The sequence below is a fragment of the Globicephala melas genome, chromosome 11 (assembly GCF_963455315.2).
Source record: "Globicephala melas chromosome 11, mGloMel1.2, whole genome shotgun sequence".
NCBI lineage: Eukaryota > Metazoa > Chordata > Mammalia > Artiodactyla > Delphinidae > Globicephala > Globicephala melas.
Genome location: NC_083324.2, coordinates 47,983,096 through 47,996,058, shown reverse-complemented (window position 1 = coordinate 47,996,058; position 12,963 = coordinate 47,983,096). Strand labels below are relative to the sequence as shown.

At 48.3% G+C, this 12,963-nt stretch overlaps 1 protein-coding gene across 2 annotated transcripts in view; it reads left to right on the top strand.

The window, feature by feature from the left end:
- The window catches only part of ITGA9 (integrin subunit alpha 9), a 350,116-nt gene that overhangs the window by 270,196 nt on the left and 66,957 nt on the right, over nt 1-12,963 (top strand). For both annotated transcript variants that reach the window (XM_060308137.2, XM_030830131.3), the window contains exons 20-22: nt 2,262-2,341; nt 9,453-9,542; nt 11,657-11,765. In XM_060308137.2, the coding sequence (XP_060164120.1) occupies nt 2,262-2,341; nt 9,453-9,542; nt 11,657-11,765 (279 nt within the window). The remainder of the gene's footprint in view (nt 1-2,261; nt 2,342-9,452; nt 9,543-11,656; nt 11,766-12,963) is intronic.

Below are 12,963 nucleotides of genomic sequence, written 5' to 3'. Positions count from 1 at the left end.
TAAAATATGGCACTCAATGCGCGCGCGCGCGCACACACACACACACACACACACACACACACACATTTTATTGAAATCTTTTGAGCAACAGGAAATAGACTTAATTGAAACACTTTAAAAGTAGCCATTTTGGGCTTCCCTGGTGGCGCAGTGGTTGAGAGTCTGCCTGCCGATGCAGGAGACATGGGTTCGTGCCCCCGTCCGGGAAGATCCCACATGCCGCGGAGCGGCTGGACCCGCGAGCCATGGCCGCTGAGCCTGCGCGTCCGGAGCCTGTGCTCTGCAACGGGACAGGCCACAGCAGTGAGAGGCCCGCGTACCGAAAAAAAGAAAAAGTAGACATTTTGTTGTAAAATCCAGCCTCCTTCCCTCAAACCTAAGGTGCGTCTTGCTAGTTTTAAAGATATTTTAAAAGGAAAACTTGTTGCAGATGGATCCAGGATCACTTCCCATAAAGAGAAAGTGAATAAATGAATACAATGAAAATAAAGTAACCTTGACTTCTGGGGCCTTAAATTTTGTTCATTCATTCTCTCTCAAAATAGTCACAGAGCCAACAGAAGTATGGATGTTGGATGTTGGATTTTTTTTCCAGCTTGGCAATGTCACTGCCTTCCTCCACATGCAAAAGTGAAGGCCTGTAGCAAGGCTGGTCCTGGAGGCAGGGCTCTGGGGGTGAGTCCCTGGAGAAAGCCCCAGAAGCGACCCAGCAGGGATGGGGCTCCCTCTATCCACAGCCTGGCTTGTCCTCCCCTGCCCTCAGACCCTGTGGGTCATCAGGCTCCAGACCACCTGCTAAGCCTCATGACCACACTATCTGCTTACTTCACTGGCCGTATGTTTCTGTCTCTCATGACCAGCCTGCCCAGTCCCTGACCTTCTGTTCTCCCAGGCCTCTGGCTCTCATTTTGGCTTTGTGCTCAAATCTTCTGCTTCTTACCTCACTTTGATCTTTAGAGGGTTTAATTCAGATCTCCTGCCAGTTCAGACTCTCTGCTGCAATGAGACCCTTGACTTTCCCTTCCTTTGGGTCCTCCAGCTCTATTTCCTGTCCTGTCTCCATGCCCCACCCTCACTGTAAGCTGACAGGTCTCACTGCAACAGAAATTTCTGTCTAGAAAGGGATGTCCAGCATCCACTCTAGTTGATGGTCCAAAGTCATGATCCAGTGTTAATTACTTTCAGGTAGCATTTAGTTCAGTAGAATCCAGTGTTGCAAAGTTAGACCATTGCCTAGAATTCTTCATAAAGGAATGAAATGACGTCATAAAGGAACAAATATTTAGATATTAAATAAGTCATAGACTCTCAGAACTTGATGGAATTTAAGGATCATTTTGTCCACCCTCTTCTTTTTTTATTGAAAAGCAAAGAGATCGAGTATCTTGGCCAAGATCACATAGTTTGTAGTAGGGCCTGGCTCTATAAGCCCTGCCCAAGGGGTCCTTCCTGATTCCCACACTTGCCCAGTGTGTATATGGTGAAAACCATTTGCTTGGAGCAGTGTTCCCCGAATCACAGGGTGCCCACCACTGGGAGTACCTGAGATGATTTTGGGTGGCTCATGAGATGATTTTAGGTGATACATGGACATAGCACTAAACCACGTTGACTCTAACAGAAATTTATTACCTTTTCAACACTCTTTCAATCCTAACTTTTTGTGGGAGAAATTCTCTGGTAGCTCTACAATATCTCTAACACCTCCCTATCAGTCGTTAATCTCCCTTTTATCAAAATAGAGCAGACCTTAGGCCCAGAGCCTTCAGCAGGCAACAGAATTCAACATCCCTTTGTTTCCATTATGTTTATTTTTATGATGGCCTCCTCTTTATGGCAAGTGATCCTGGATTCCCATCTGTGATAGTGATACAAATTCTTTTCTTTAAAATAGTCTTTAAACAGCAAGAGTGAGGCAATAAAAATACAAAGTACATATCACAGGTGATATGATAAGCAGATGTGGCAAAAACTGGGATGATGGTGTGTGAGTGAAATTTAGGAAGTCCTGGTTTAAGAGTTCAAGTGTATCGCTTCCTAATGAAAACCTCAGTTGCTGAAAAGAACAGCGTGCCTCTCGCCAGAGTGGGCTCTGGGTTTTATTGCTAAAGTTGTATCTCTGGCCTGACCGTCAGAGAGAAATGCACACAGAATAAAGCTTGCCGTGCAAATGAGCATCCAGAGGTCATAAACTGCAGAAGATTGTAGTGTTTAAGTTTGGAATGCTGGCTGATGCCAAATGTCACTTTCTTTTCCCATAGTATGAATTCAGCGTGATCTTTGATACAAGCCACCTGTCTGGGGAAGAGGAAGTTCTTAGCTTCATCGTTACTGCTCAGAGGTAAGGGGGATTTAAATTTTTTCCAAAGATGAAAGATTTATGGGACCAAGAAAGGTCATGCCCTGGTCATGCTTTGATGATGATGCCCAAAACGCCGAGGAGGAAGGAACCGCTCAGTGATAAAGCCCCAAACTGCTGCATAGAATCGGGTCTCTCAAGGATGGTGCTTGTCTAGTTCCGCTTCTGCAGACACCAGCTCAGAGAGAGCTGGGAAGGACTAGGGGTTCATCCAGTCAGAGGTAAATGATTTTACAGCTGAGGAGAGACAGGCCTGGAGAGGTCAGGATTCCAGCCCAAGCTTATGTGGTTGGTTAGTTCACAAGTGTCCTCTGTGGTCAGTGGCTTCTCATGGATGTACCCCAGCGTCCCTTGATGCGAGGACATGACACCTGCAGCCTGAGGGCCCGGCCAAGCCTGTTGGTGGAGGCCCCCAAGAGATGGTCCTCAAGAGAGGGCTTGTCCTAGGAGCTGAGTGGACAGATAGGGAAGGGGACAGTGCAGTAGTGATGTCTTCCCTCAGGACTGTGCTCCTGCCTCTCTCTCTCCAGTAGAGCCAAGGGTGCTTGAGAGAGACTCTGGGGTCATGAGCTGCCTCCACAAGCCAGAATCCACAGGTGCATTGAAGTACCATCTGGGTAGCCCTTGGCCGATAGCTGGGCTGGAAGGAGAGGTACTTAGGTGGGTGAATAGGGAGATACAAGCTTTGACTGTATAGGTTGGATACCCAAGGCAACCTTTTTATTTGAATTTTTATTTGGAAATGATTTTAAACTTAACAGAAATGTTGCAAAGAATAGTGCAAGGAACTCCTGTATACCCTTTACCCAGATTCACTCAGTCTTGACGCTCTGCCTCATTTATTTTATCATTCTCTTTCTGTGTATGATTTTTTCCACTTAACCATCTGAAAGTAAGTTGCAGACATCATGCCTCTTTACCCATAAGTATCTTCATGTGTTTCCTAAGAATGAGGCCATTCTCTAAAATACCCCCAGTATAGTTATAAAATTCAGGAAGATTAACGCTGATACAATGCTATTATCTAATCTCTAGTCCATGTTCCAGTTGTCCCAAAAATGACTTTGTAGCCACTTTTTTACTGGTCCAGAGTCTGATCAAGGATCAGGCATTCAGTTATCATGTCTTATCTCTAGTTGCCTTAATCTCCAAAACAAACTTTCATGCCAAGGGATCTGAGTCTATCCCAGAGGTGGTCTGGAGATCTGAACCAAACACTGGGAAGCCCAAGGTCAGGCAAGGTCCACAGAAAAAAGGTGAGATAACAAAATCAGGAACCTCATGGCTAATGGAGGCCGGGAAAATGGAAGGCCAGACACTAGATGAGCAGACCATGAAACCAGGGGCTGCAGGTCAACCAGAGAAAGGCGATTGTGCAACCACAGGTTAGCATGTGGCCAAGACTGGAGACCCACTGAATCCGGGGTGCAGAGCGAGGCAAGGGGCTGAGCCTTGTAAAACTAAGGCCCCCACCCACATGGTCACCTCTGAAATGAGGGTGCTCAACCCAAGACTTCCTCCAAGGAGGACTGCACCCTCGGGCACTGAGAAGGAGCTCCTGGTCCCACATTCTGAAAGAGGAGGTCATCTCCCGGACTTTTCAGATGAGCCCCATCGTTCAAGATAACAGGTGCCGGCTCAGCCATCTATCTGACCCCCAGGTAGAGCAAGTGGTCCGGCTCTGGATCGCTCCTCTCAACCCCATTCATGTCCATCAAATGTAAAGCACTGAGCAGAAGCTGAGAGGGAGCCGGGATGAATGAATGAGAGAGTCTTCCATCTCAAACCTCATCAAGACAGGGTCAGTCTAGAGACAGAGGCAGACATGGCTCAGTGCAGGAAGTAGGGCAGAACAGCCCAGGGCAGGCACTGTCCCTCACTCATTCTACAAACCTTTGAGCACTTACTACAACCAGCCACTGTGTGAGACAAGGGCAGATACAGCAGGGACCAAAGTTGGTAAAAGCCCTTCTCTTGGGCTCCTATAGTTGCTTCAAGCCTCAAAGCAAATGCACAAATCCATAATCAAAGTGTCTCCTGTCCCATGAAATAATCAAAACTTGATTTCAAGTTAAGGCTTCCTCCCTTCTGCCAGGGCAAGGCTGCAGGAGGGAAGCCTTTCTCCGGGAATAGTCTAGCTTTCCTGCAGTGGTGCTTCTACTGGCCCTTTCCCCCTTTTCCTGAGAGCCCCCCAGGCTCACAGCAGGGGTTGTGAGAGGTAAAAGGCAAACAGGAAAGGTCTTTCTTACCAGGCACTGCTGCAGGCACTCACTCAGTCTGGGTATGCAGAGCTGGCTCCTCCCCTTTGGGGACCCCCTCCGCCCTCCCACTACTGGGGAGGCTCACCTGTGCCTCCTCCCTTACCACATCTTCCAACCTCAGCCTCTAGGCGGCCAAAGATGCCTTCAGTTCCTGCTGCCCAGACTGTGCCCCGGGACAGGACCAAAGGTGACCCTACCCTGGCTCTTGCTTGTAGATCCCACTCAGGAATCTTTGCCCTGACAGTCTCTGGAAAGGTAGGTGATCCTTGTGGAGTCAGGAGGGGAAAGCCAGCAGCCCCCTCCCCTTACATTTCCTGGGCCTGCATCTGACTGTCCTGATCAAGGTCCCCTGAAGCTTAACTTAAAAGGCAGTCACCCTCCCCTGACCACAAACCATTTTCTCCAAAATCTGTCTCCAACAATCCTCCTTTCCCGACTCTGTTACATCCTTGACATTATAGTTTGGGTTGTTGCCACCAGACATAGTAAATCCTGGTTTAGTGCTTTCCTCTGAATTTTGGCATCTATTATGCCTCAGCCAAAACTTGCATTTTAACACCCTGTCGTACTCACCCCAGCCTGAGTGATTCTTGAATTTTCACAAAAACACCAATTAGTCAAAGGTTAGACTAAGATTCTTCCCAAGTGCTGAATCTTTCAACATCACCCTTGGTCCATTCTTGCCTCTTACTAATTAATGGCTTTGCCCCCAAAGCCTGAAGTCACTGGGCATTTGGGAGGTTCAGGTCAGGCCCCAACAAATACAACCCAACAGTAGACAGCAGCAGGACTGGTGGGGCAAACACTCAACGAGGCTTTGTTTTATTTTTTCACTGGAGTCCTTCCTCAGTCTCAATGTTATTTAAAACTCACAGAATTAAGATTAATTTTCCTTTGGGAACCACTGTGAAACTGGAAGTATATACATTTTCAGAGCCCTTCAATCCACCACCACTGTAGCATATTTTTGCATTTAATGCTGCTTTCTCTATTTTTTTTTTTTTTTAGCATTTTCCTTAATATCTTAGAGCATGTTCTTTCTCCTAAAAATGAGAGCACAGCACGTCACAGTGGTTGTTTGACCCTCTTTACCTTGTGTTGTCATGTCCAGCCTCCACTCCAAAGGTGATGACTTTCTGGCCTTTAGTTCAGCACTAGTGGGACTTAACAAACACTAATTATATCCTACATATTGCAATAGGACATGCAAACCAGATGGAAATAAGAACCACAGTGAATGTTAAAATACAGCCCAGCAATCCCCCAACTCCTGCACAACTTTCCAGTGCAGCATGGCTCCCGCTGTCTGTCAGGGTAGCACTGCCACAGGAATAATAGCATTTCAACACAGATGACAATTGTCTGAGCTTGCCAGCTTTGAAATCATGCAAGATGTGATTATTTTTTATTCACACTATTTTCAATATCACATCATTCACGTTTACATAAAGCATGGCTGTGATCTAATAGAAACGCAAAGCATAGAGAAGGTAGACTTTGTTCCCACTGCCAGAATCCAGAAGGGCTTCACTGGGGAGGTGGCATTTACACAGAGGAGTCTGGTTTTGGGCTGAAGAAGCCTAGGCACAGTGGTGAGGATGTGCATGGCACAGCCTACTCTGTCACACCCATGTGACTGGTGGGCATTGAAGTGCATTGGGGATTCCTGACCATCTCAGAGGAAGGGTGGGGAACATACAAGGGCAGTAGAAGGAAGATGAGGCTGAAAGAGGAGATTGGGCTGGTCCACGGAGGGCCTTGAAAGCCTCAACTGCATTCCCCAGGCAGTGGGGAGCCACTGAAAGTTTTTGAAGAGGGGAGTGATACAATGCAATGGCTTGCCCACAGAGCACAAGACTGTTGGATTTAATAAAGGGGGGCAGATGCTTATTCCAACCTGAAAATTCTCATTCTCCTGCTGTTTCTAGAAACCACAGAAAACTCGCCATTGTTGGGCAGATCTATCAGTGTGCTGTCTGGGTCTCTCAACACCTGGAGCAGCTGATATTCATGGGAAGGAACATTTGGGCAGGAAATATGACATGGAAGAGACTTTCCCTTGTCAAAAAGAGGAAACTCCACCTACTTCCCAATCCCATTTAGGGCTAATCAGAGGTGTCAAAGAAGGGGAGCAAACAACACAGAAACTTTATCTACTAGAATCTCATGTCCATAGACCAGTGGTGTTCTGATCTTAGGTGCCCATTGGAATCACCTGGGAGCCTTAAAAACTACCGATGCCTGGTCCACCCTACAGGGATCCTGATCTAATTTGTCTGGGGTGAGATCTGGGCATTGGGATTTTTTTAAAGGTTCATCAAATGATTACTCTGTATAGTCCCTTACTCTATACTAGGCACATTTTCACTCAACACACATCTGTTAAGCACCTACTATTTGCCAGATGCAGTGCTGGGCATATAAGAAAATGCTAATAACTTAATTAAAGAACATCCCTTTATGTACATTAATATTTCTATATAGTATTAGGGAACACCTAGTACTGGTCGCTTAAATAATTAAATATCAGAATCTTCTAATTTCTTGAATCACAGATGTTTAGGAAGCTGTGTTATCTATTAAACTTGCAGCAGAATATTTCAGGCACCCATTTCTCTGCAGACTTTGGTGAAAATCTGGTCTTACTGTCCCAGAGGGCACCCACAGCACTTGATTCCGTACTGTGACGGAAAGATCCTTAAAGCTCCTTATCTTGAAAGCCACAGTTAAAATACCAATCGTCCTTTTCTTCCCGTCACCACCCTTTGAAGATCTCTTGCCTACTTGTGGATTTAGGAGGACAGAAAGTTGAGACTAAACAGTTTCTCAAGAGCTCCTGTCTCAGCAGTCTGGCTCTGCAGACCATGGGAATTATCCCAAGTCACGAGCTTGCAGAATAACTGGGGGCCTTTTGATGTTCAGCCTCTTTATCTCAACTTTGCAACTTCACTCAGTCTGGAGCAGTCACCCGATGACAGATGAGACTGTTGGGCCAGAGCTGCCAGCGGCCACAGGTGGCTGGACAAATGGCAGGGCACGGGGTGGCGCTTCCATCAGGAACCAATTACTCAGACCTGGCAAGATGCTGGGTGAGGGGAGGGAGCAGGCCCGGGCGTTGCCATCCTCCCATCCATTCAGGAGTCACCTCTGGTTTGCCCTGAGCAGTGATTGTACAGCTTTTATTGTCCCCTCTGGGAAAGGAAGGGCAAGGAAGTGAGGCCAGGTGGGCACCTGATCCTGCAGCTTCTGTAAACTGTGATGGATTCACCCCATATGCGGAAGACAGATGAGGAGTCAGGGGTCAGAGTCACAGAGCACCATTGTTTCAGAACAATAGGAGAGAGGAGGAGAGGGGATGTGAGCTGTTGAAGTATGGTTGCATTCAGCACTCGCTGGTGAGGAGAGGAAGGCAGTGGGGGCAGAGGGAGGGCAGGGAGCCGGCAGGAACTCTGCACAGGTTCAGGGAATGATGGGTGGGGAGTGGTGCAGATGAGCTGTGTCCAAACCTCAGCAGATCTTGTGGACTCTTATGTTCCACCCCTGGAGGGTGAACTTAGCTTTCAACTGGGACCCTTTGTTCACTCTGTGTGGTAGAACCAGGTGCTGGGTTCAGCACCATATACCCAGTAGCCGTGCTTTTTCCCAAGGTGGTTGCTTCCCTACAATAATGATCACAATTCATGTTTGAAATTTCATAAAGTAGTGAAGGGAAACTAGGTCTTCTTTCTCCTCCTTTTCCTCCTCTTCCTCCCTTCCTCTCCTCTTCCTTCTCCCCTCCCTCACTCCCCCAAATCTGGTGTCAGGAGAAGCCATCACAGTGGAAAAGCACGGGTTTTGGAGACTGTCCTGGTTGCTGTGGGTGCTTGGGGCAAGTTACCTAATCTGTCTGAGCTGATTATTACCTGTCAGTGGTGGGTGAGCCCCTCCCTCCGGGGTTACTCTGAGGACCCAGCTCAGTCATGCTGAGGAGTGTGCCTGGCACATGGTAGCCCTCAACAGCATCAGCCCTCTTGTGTTCACCTTTCCAGAATGACCCTGCAAGACTCCCCATTCTGTGCTTCCTCACCCCAAGGGGAAGGCCCGTATGTGAACCTGCTGGAGCCAGAATTCCATAACAGGAACTCCCATGATATTTATCAGGACGGGGTTGGCCAGGACCTCTCTCCTGGGCTTGGTTGTCAGTGGATGATGGGTGATGCCTGTAGATGGGAAATAGCTGCTAAAGTCCAGCAGACCCCTTCCCAGCTGCAGTGCCCTAACCTTGCTGGTCCATTATTCATGGAGCAAGCCTTGCAGAAGCAGCACACACTGTTGGTGCCCACCCATAACCTCTCAGCACTCATCTCCACCACACACGCACTGGACAGCTCCCAGCACCTGCCTCTCTGCCTGAGGCTTTTTCTGGCCACACCCCCCCCTCACCTGTGCACATAGGGCAGGTGCCAGGGATTTAATGCCCCCTCCCCGCCCCCCAGCAGGCCTCAGGAGTCAGTGGATCAGCTCCCATGGCCTCAGTTAGGGAGACTGGGGTTGGTGCTCAACGCTGCCTCCCAGAGTTCCCTGGCCAGACCGAGCCCAGCTGCCCACAGCCCTGACCTGCTGGATCACGTGCCCTAATTGCCTGCCTTCCTTCCTGTCTCCCTTCTCCACTCCCCACTCATGTCTTTGTGGGGGGAATACAACTGAGACCATAGGGCACTGGGATGCCATACAGGGACCAAAAACAGAGCTGAGGGTAAAAAGGGGCAGAACGGAGACCTGTTGCAGGGAGGGGAGACACCCGCTGTGGGCGGGCTGTGCTGACCAGTGTCCCCTCCTCTCTCCCTGCACAGCGGCAACATGGAGCGCTCAGAGTCCCTGCACGACAACACCCTCACGCTGACAGTGCCGCTGATGCACGAGGTGGACACATCCATCACTGGGTGAGTAGCCGGGACACATCTGCCTGGAGCGGAACACTGTACTTCTCTTATGTTTGCTTGTGTAGCCAGGAGCCAGCAGCCCTGCCACTTCCGCTCCTGCCCAGCTTTGAAATGCAGGATGAAGCTTTAGCTGCAGTGACTCATGTCCTCCTCCCTGATTTTCTCCTCTTTCCCAGCTACCCACCCACCTGGTAGGTAACACAAGAAGTGTGATGACAAATATAAGCCCCATAATTTCTTTGAATATTCTGTACATCTTTCCATGCATCTCTTCCCAGTGCCCACCCCTCCAGAGTGTCATAGGATAGGAGGCAGCTTGATTCCTGGGATTAAAACCTTAGCCAAAGGCTCCTGGGCCAGAGGTTACGACCAGATGCATCCCAGTGCCCTGGCTGGCTCCCAGGAAGCCTGGGCTGCTTTCTGATTAGCCTTGAGTCACCGCTGACTTTGCGTGTTTCTGACCCTTCTGCAGAGCCAGCAGGCAGGGCCGATCACAGCAGGCCCACCATCTGCCTGGCTGAAGTCCTTGGCCACTCAATGCTGCTGGCATTGTTGGAAAGCAGGGCTGCAGGCAGGCACCCAAAACAACCCGGGGTGGTTTTCAGCCAAAACCCAGGCCTGGAAAAATGAGAAGTCAGTTCCTGTTTCCGGCTTCAGAAACAGAGCACATACTTCTTTGATAGTGGAAAAAGGATTTGCACAATTAGTTTAGATCAAATGAGGACCTGTTGAACCCTTGCCCCACAGGCAAGCTGAACTTTCTGGAGGTTCAAAGTTTCTCATTTTTCAGTTTTCAAGTGCTTCTGGGTCCCGGCCTTGGCTGGAAGTAAAAAAGTTAATGCGTTGCAGAAGGAACCATCCCTGCAAAGCTCCCCCACTCTGCTGGGTGTCAGGAATGAGTCTCCGGTGGGCGTTCCTGCCTCTTGGCGTTTTTCATCACGTTCTTTAGACATGAGGCATTGGTGGAATATATTTGCAAATTAACACAGATTTGCCTCTGTTCATGGCTCTATTTTTAACCCTGTAGTTTATTTACTTGTCTCCTCAGAGGCACAGTGAGAATATCCCCAGGACCAAGCCCCGTCCTTGGGGGATGAAAGAGAAAACACAGGCTCACTTGATCCCGTTGTCCAGCCCTCAGAGACCTCGTTGTGAGGTGTTAACAGCACCCCCCCCACCCCAGCCAGCCCCCCCCCCCTGCGGACGAAGCCATCAGTTAAACAAACGAGTGAACCGCTGATACTTCCAGGAACATAAGACGGGGCTCATTTAAATGAACCAGCTCTTGCCATTGGGTGGTACTGGGAACTCACTGCAGTTCCAAACTCTAATATACGTTAAGTTGAAAATAGGTGAATTGCTATCCATTCACACTTGGTACCAAAAATCTTACATTATTGTGTTTAGGCAAGTGAGCAGCTTCTAGAATCTCCTCTAGAATCCATTGTTTGTCTGAGAATTTAAGTAAGTCTGGCTTTGTCTAATCTTGGGGTTTGTTTTTGCGGGCAACGTTGAAAGCATCACTACAGAATGAACCGGAATTCTTAATCACATCTTATGTAGCCACTGTTTGAAATCTGAAGAAAAAAAGGCTATCACTGAGAGGACTCAACTTTTAATACCTAATTCCTAGTAATTTTGGTAGTCGGAAAATCTTTATTTTTTTTAAATGAATTTGTCACAGAGTGGGGCTTAGGATGCCAAATATATAATTCATTTAAATTGTCATACTCTTTTTCAATCCACAAAATGTTTTTCAAATGACAAAACAGAACATGCGTAATTTTATAATCCAGTTTAAAAAAAAAAACAGAAATCAAAGCTACCATCGTCTTCCTCCTCATTTTAAAAATGTAATCCTGGTACATGTTTGTATACGTAGCTTATTGATTTCACCTAAGATGACAAGACATTACTGGAAATGTCTGTTTACAAAGCGTAGGTCTGGCTGTGTCCATTTACAGGAGAGGGAAGGAGCGGTTCCAGAAGGGAAGCGTTTGGTGGAGGACACTGTGGGGAGCCAGGTTCTAGATTAAATAGGGACAGATGTTTGGGTTCTCAGGGTAACAGTGACCCTGGGTTGGGATGACAGATTTCATGCTTTCCTCTTTCAGAATCATGTCTCCAACCTCCTTTGTGTACGGCGAGTCTGTGGACGCATCCAGCTTCATTCAGCTGGAAGACCTGGAGTGTCATTTCCAGCCTCTCAACGTCACCCTTCAGGTATCCACCCCTGGAGACCTTCTCTGTCACTGGGGACCAATGGAAGGGCCCAAGGGATGTGCCTTCTATGAAAGGCAACGAAAGGGCCAGGCTCCTTCCAAGAGAAATTCTTCCCAGCCTGGTTGGCTGGAGCAGTGTGTGTGTGTGTGTGTGTGTGTCTGTGTGTGTGTGTGTGTGTGTGTGTGTGTTTCCCATAATTACACACAGAATTAATCCCTTTGCTGTGTGGTACTCTGCTGTGTAGACCCCTCTGCTCTTCAGTATTTGGAGAGAGAGCTGCATGAATGCTCTGAATGCTGAGGCCAGGCCAGCATCCCTGCCCAAATGGCCCTAAAGGACCCCTTTCAGTTCTCCATCATTCTTCACATTGTGGACAGGGTAGCCTCAAGGATTTGCCATGTCCCCTTAATCCTGGACTTCTCCACACTGACTCAGCCAGGAGCCCACTCCTCCCACAGAGGGACAGCCTTTCAGAAGTGGGGTTTTACAAGAGCAAAGCAGTGTGAGCGATGGGAACTCCCCCAGGGGAAACACGCTGCTTTCCCAAAGAACAGGGCTGGCTCTTCCATCACGTAAGCACTGTGTCCAGCAGGTCCACTCGGTGTGGACTGTGGACACCGTGAAGGACAGCATCCCTCTGGAAGCCAGGGGTGGGCACACTTTTTTTGCAAAGGGCCAGAAGATAAGTATTTAGGCTTCGTGAGCCAGCAACTATGCAACTCTGCTTCTGTAGCATGGAAGCAACCATAGGCCATGCACAAACAAAACTGTAGCTGTGGGCACTGACATTTGAATTTCATATCATTTTCACATATCATGACATGTTCATCTTCTTTTGATTTTTTTTCCCAACGATTTAAAAATATAAAACCATATTAGCTAGCAGGCTGTACAGAAGCAGGTGGAGGGCCAGATCTGGTGTACAGGCCATCATTTGCTGAGCCCTGCTCTAAGTACAGACCCTTCAGGCCAGTGCTGTTCAACAGGAGGGTCTTTGAACACAAAGTTAGAGGGACAGAGCATCATCCAGGCATTATCCTCGATTGACAAATGTGGGAAATGTAGGCCCAGGGGGTAGAGGACATGCTGCAGGGCACAGAGCTGGGAGCAGCCGGGCTGGGGCCAGGACTGGACGGGCATTGCCTGGACACCCCTGTGTAGCTCAGCACCTGCCAGGAACTGGGGATGAAGTGATGAA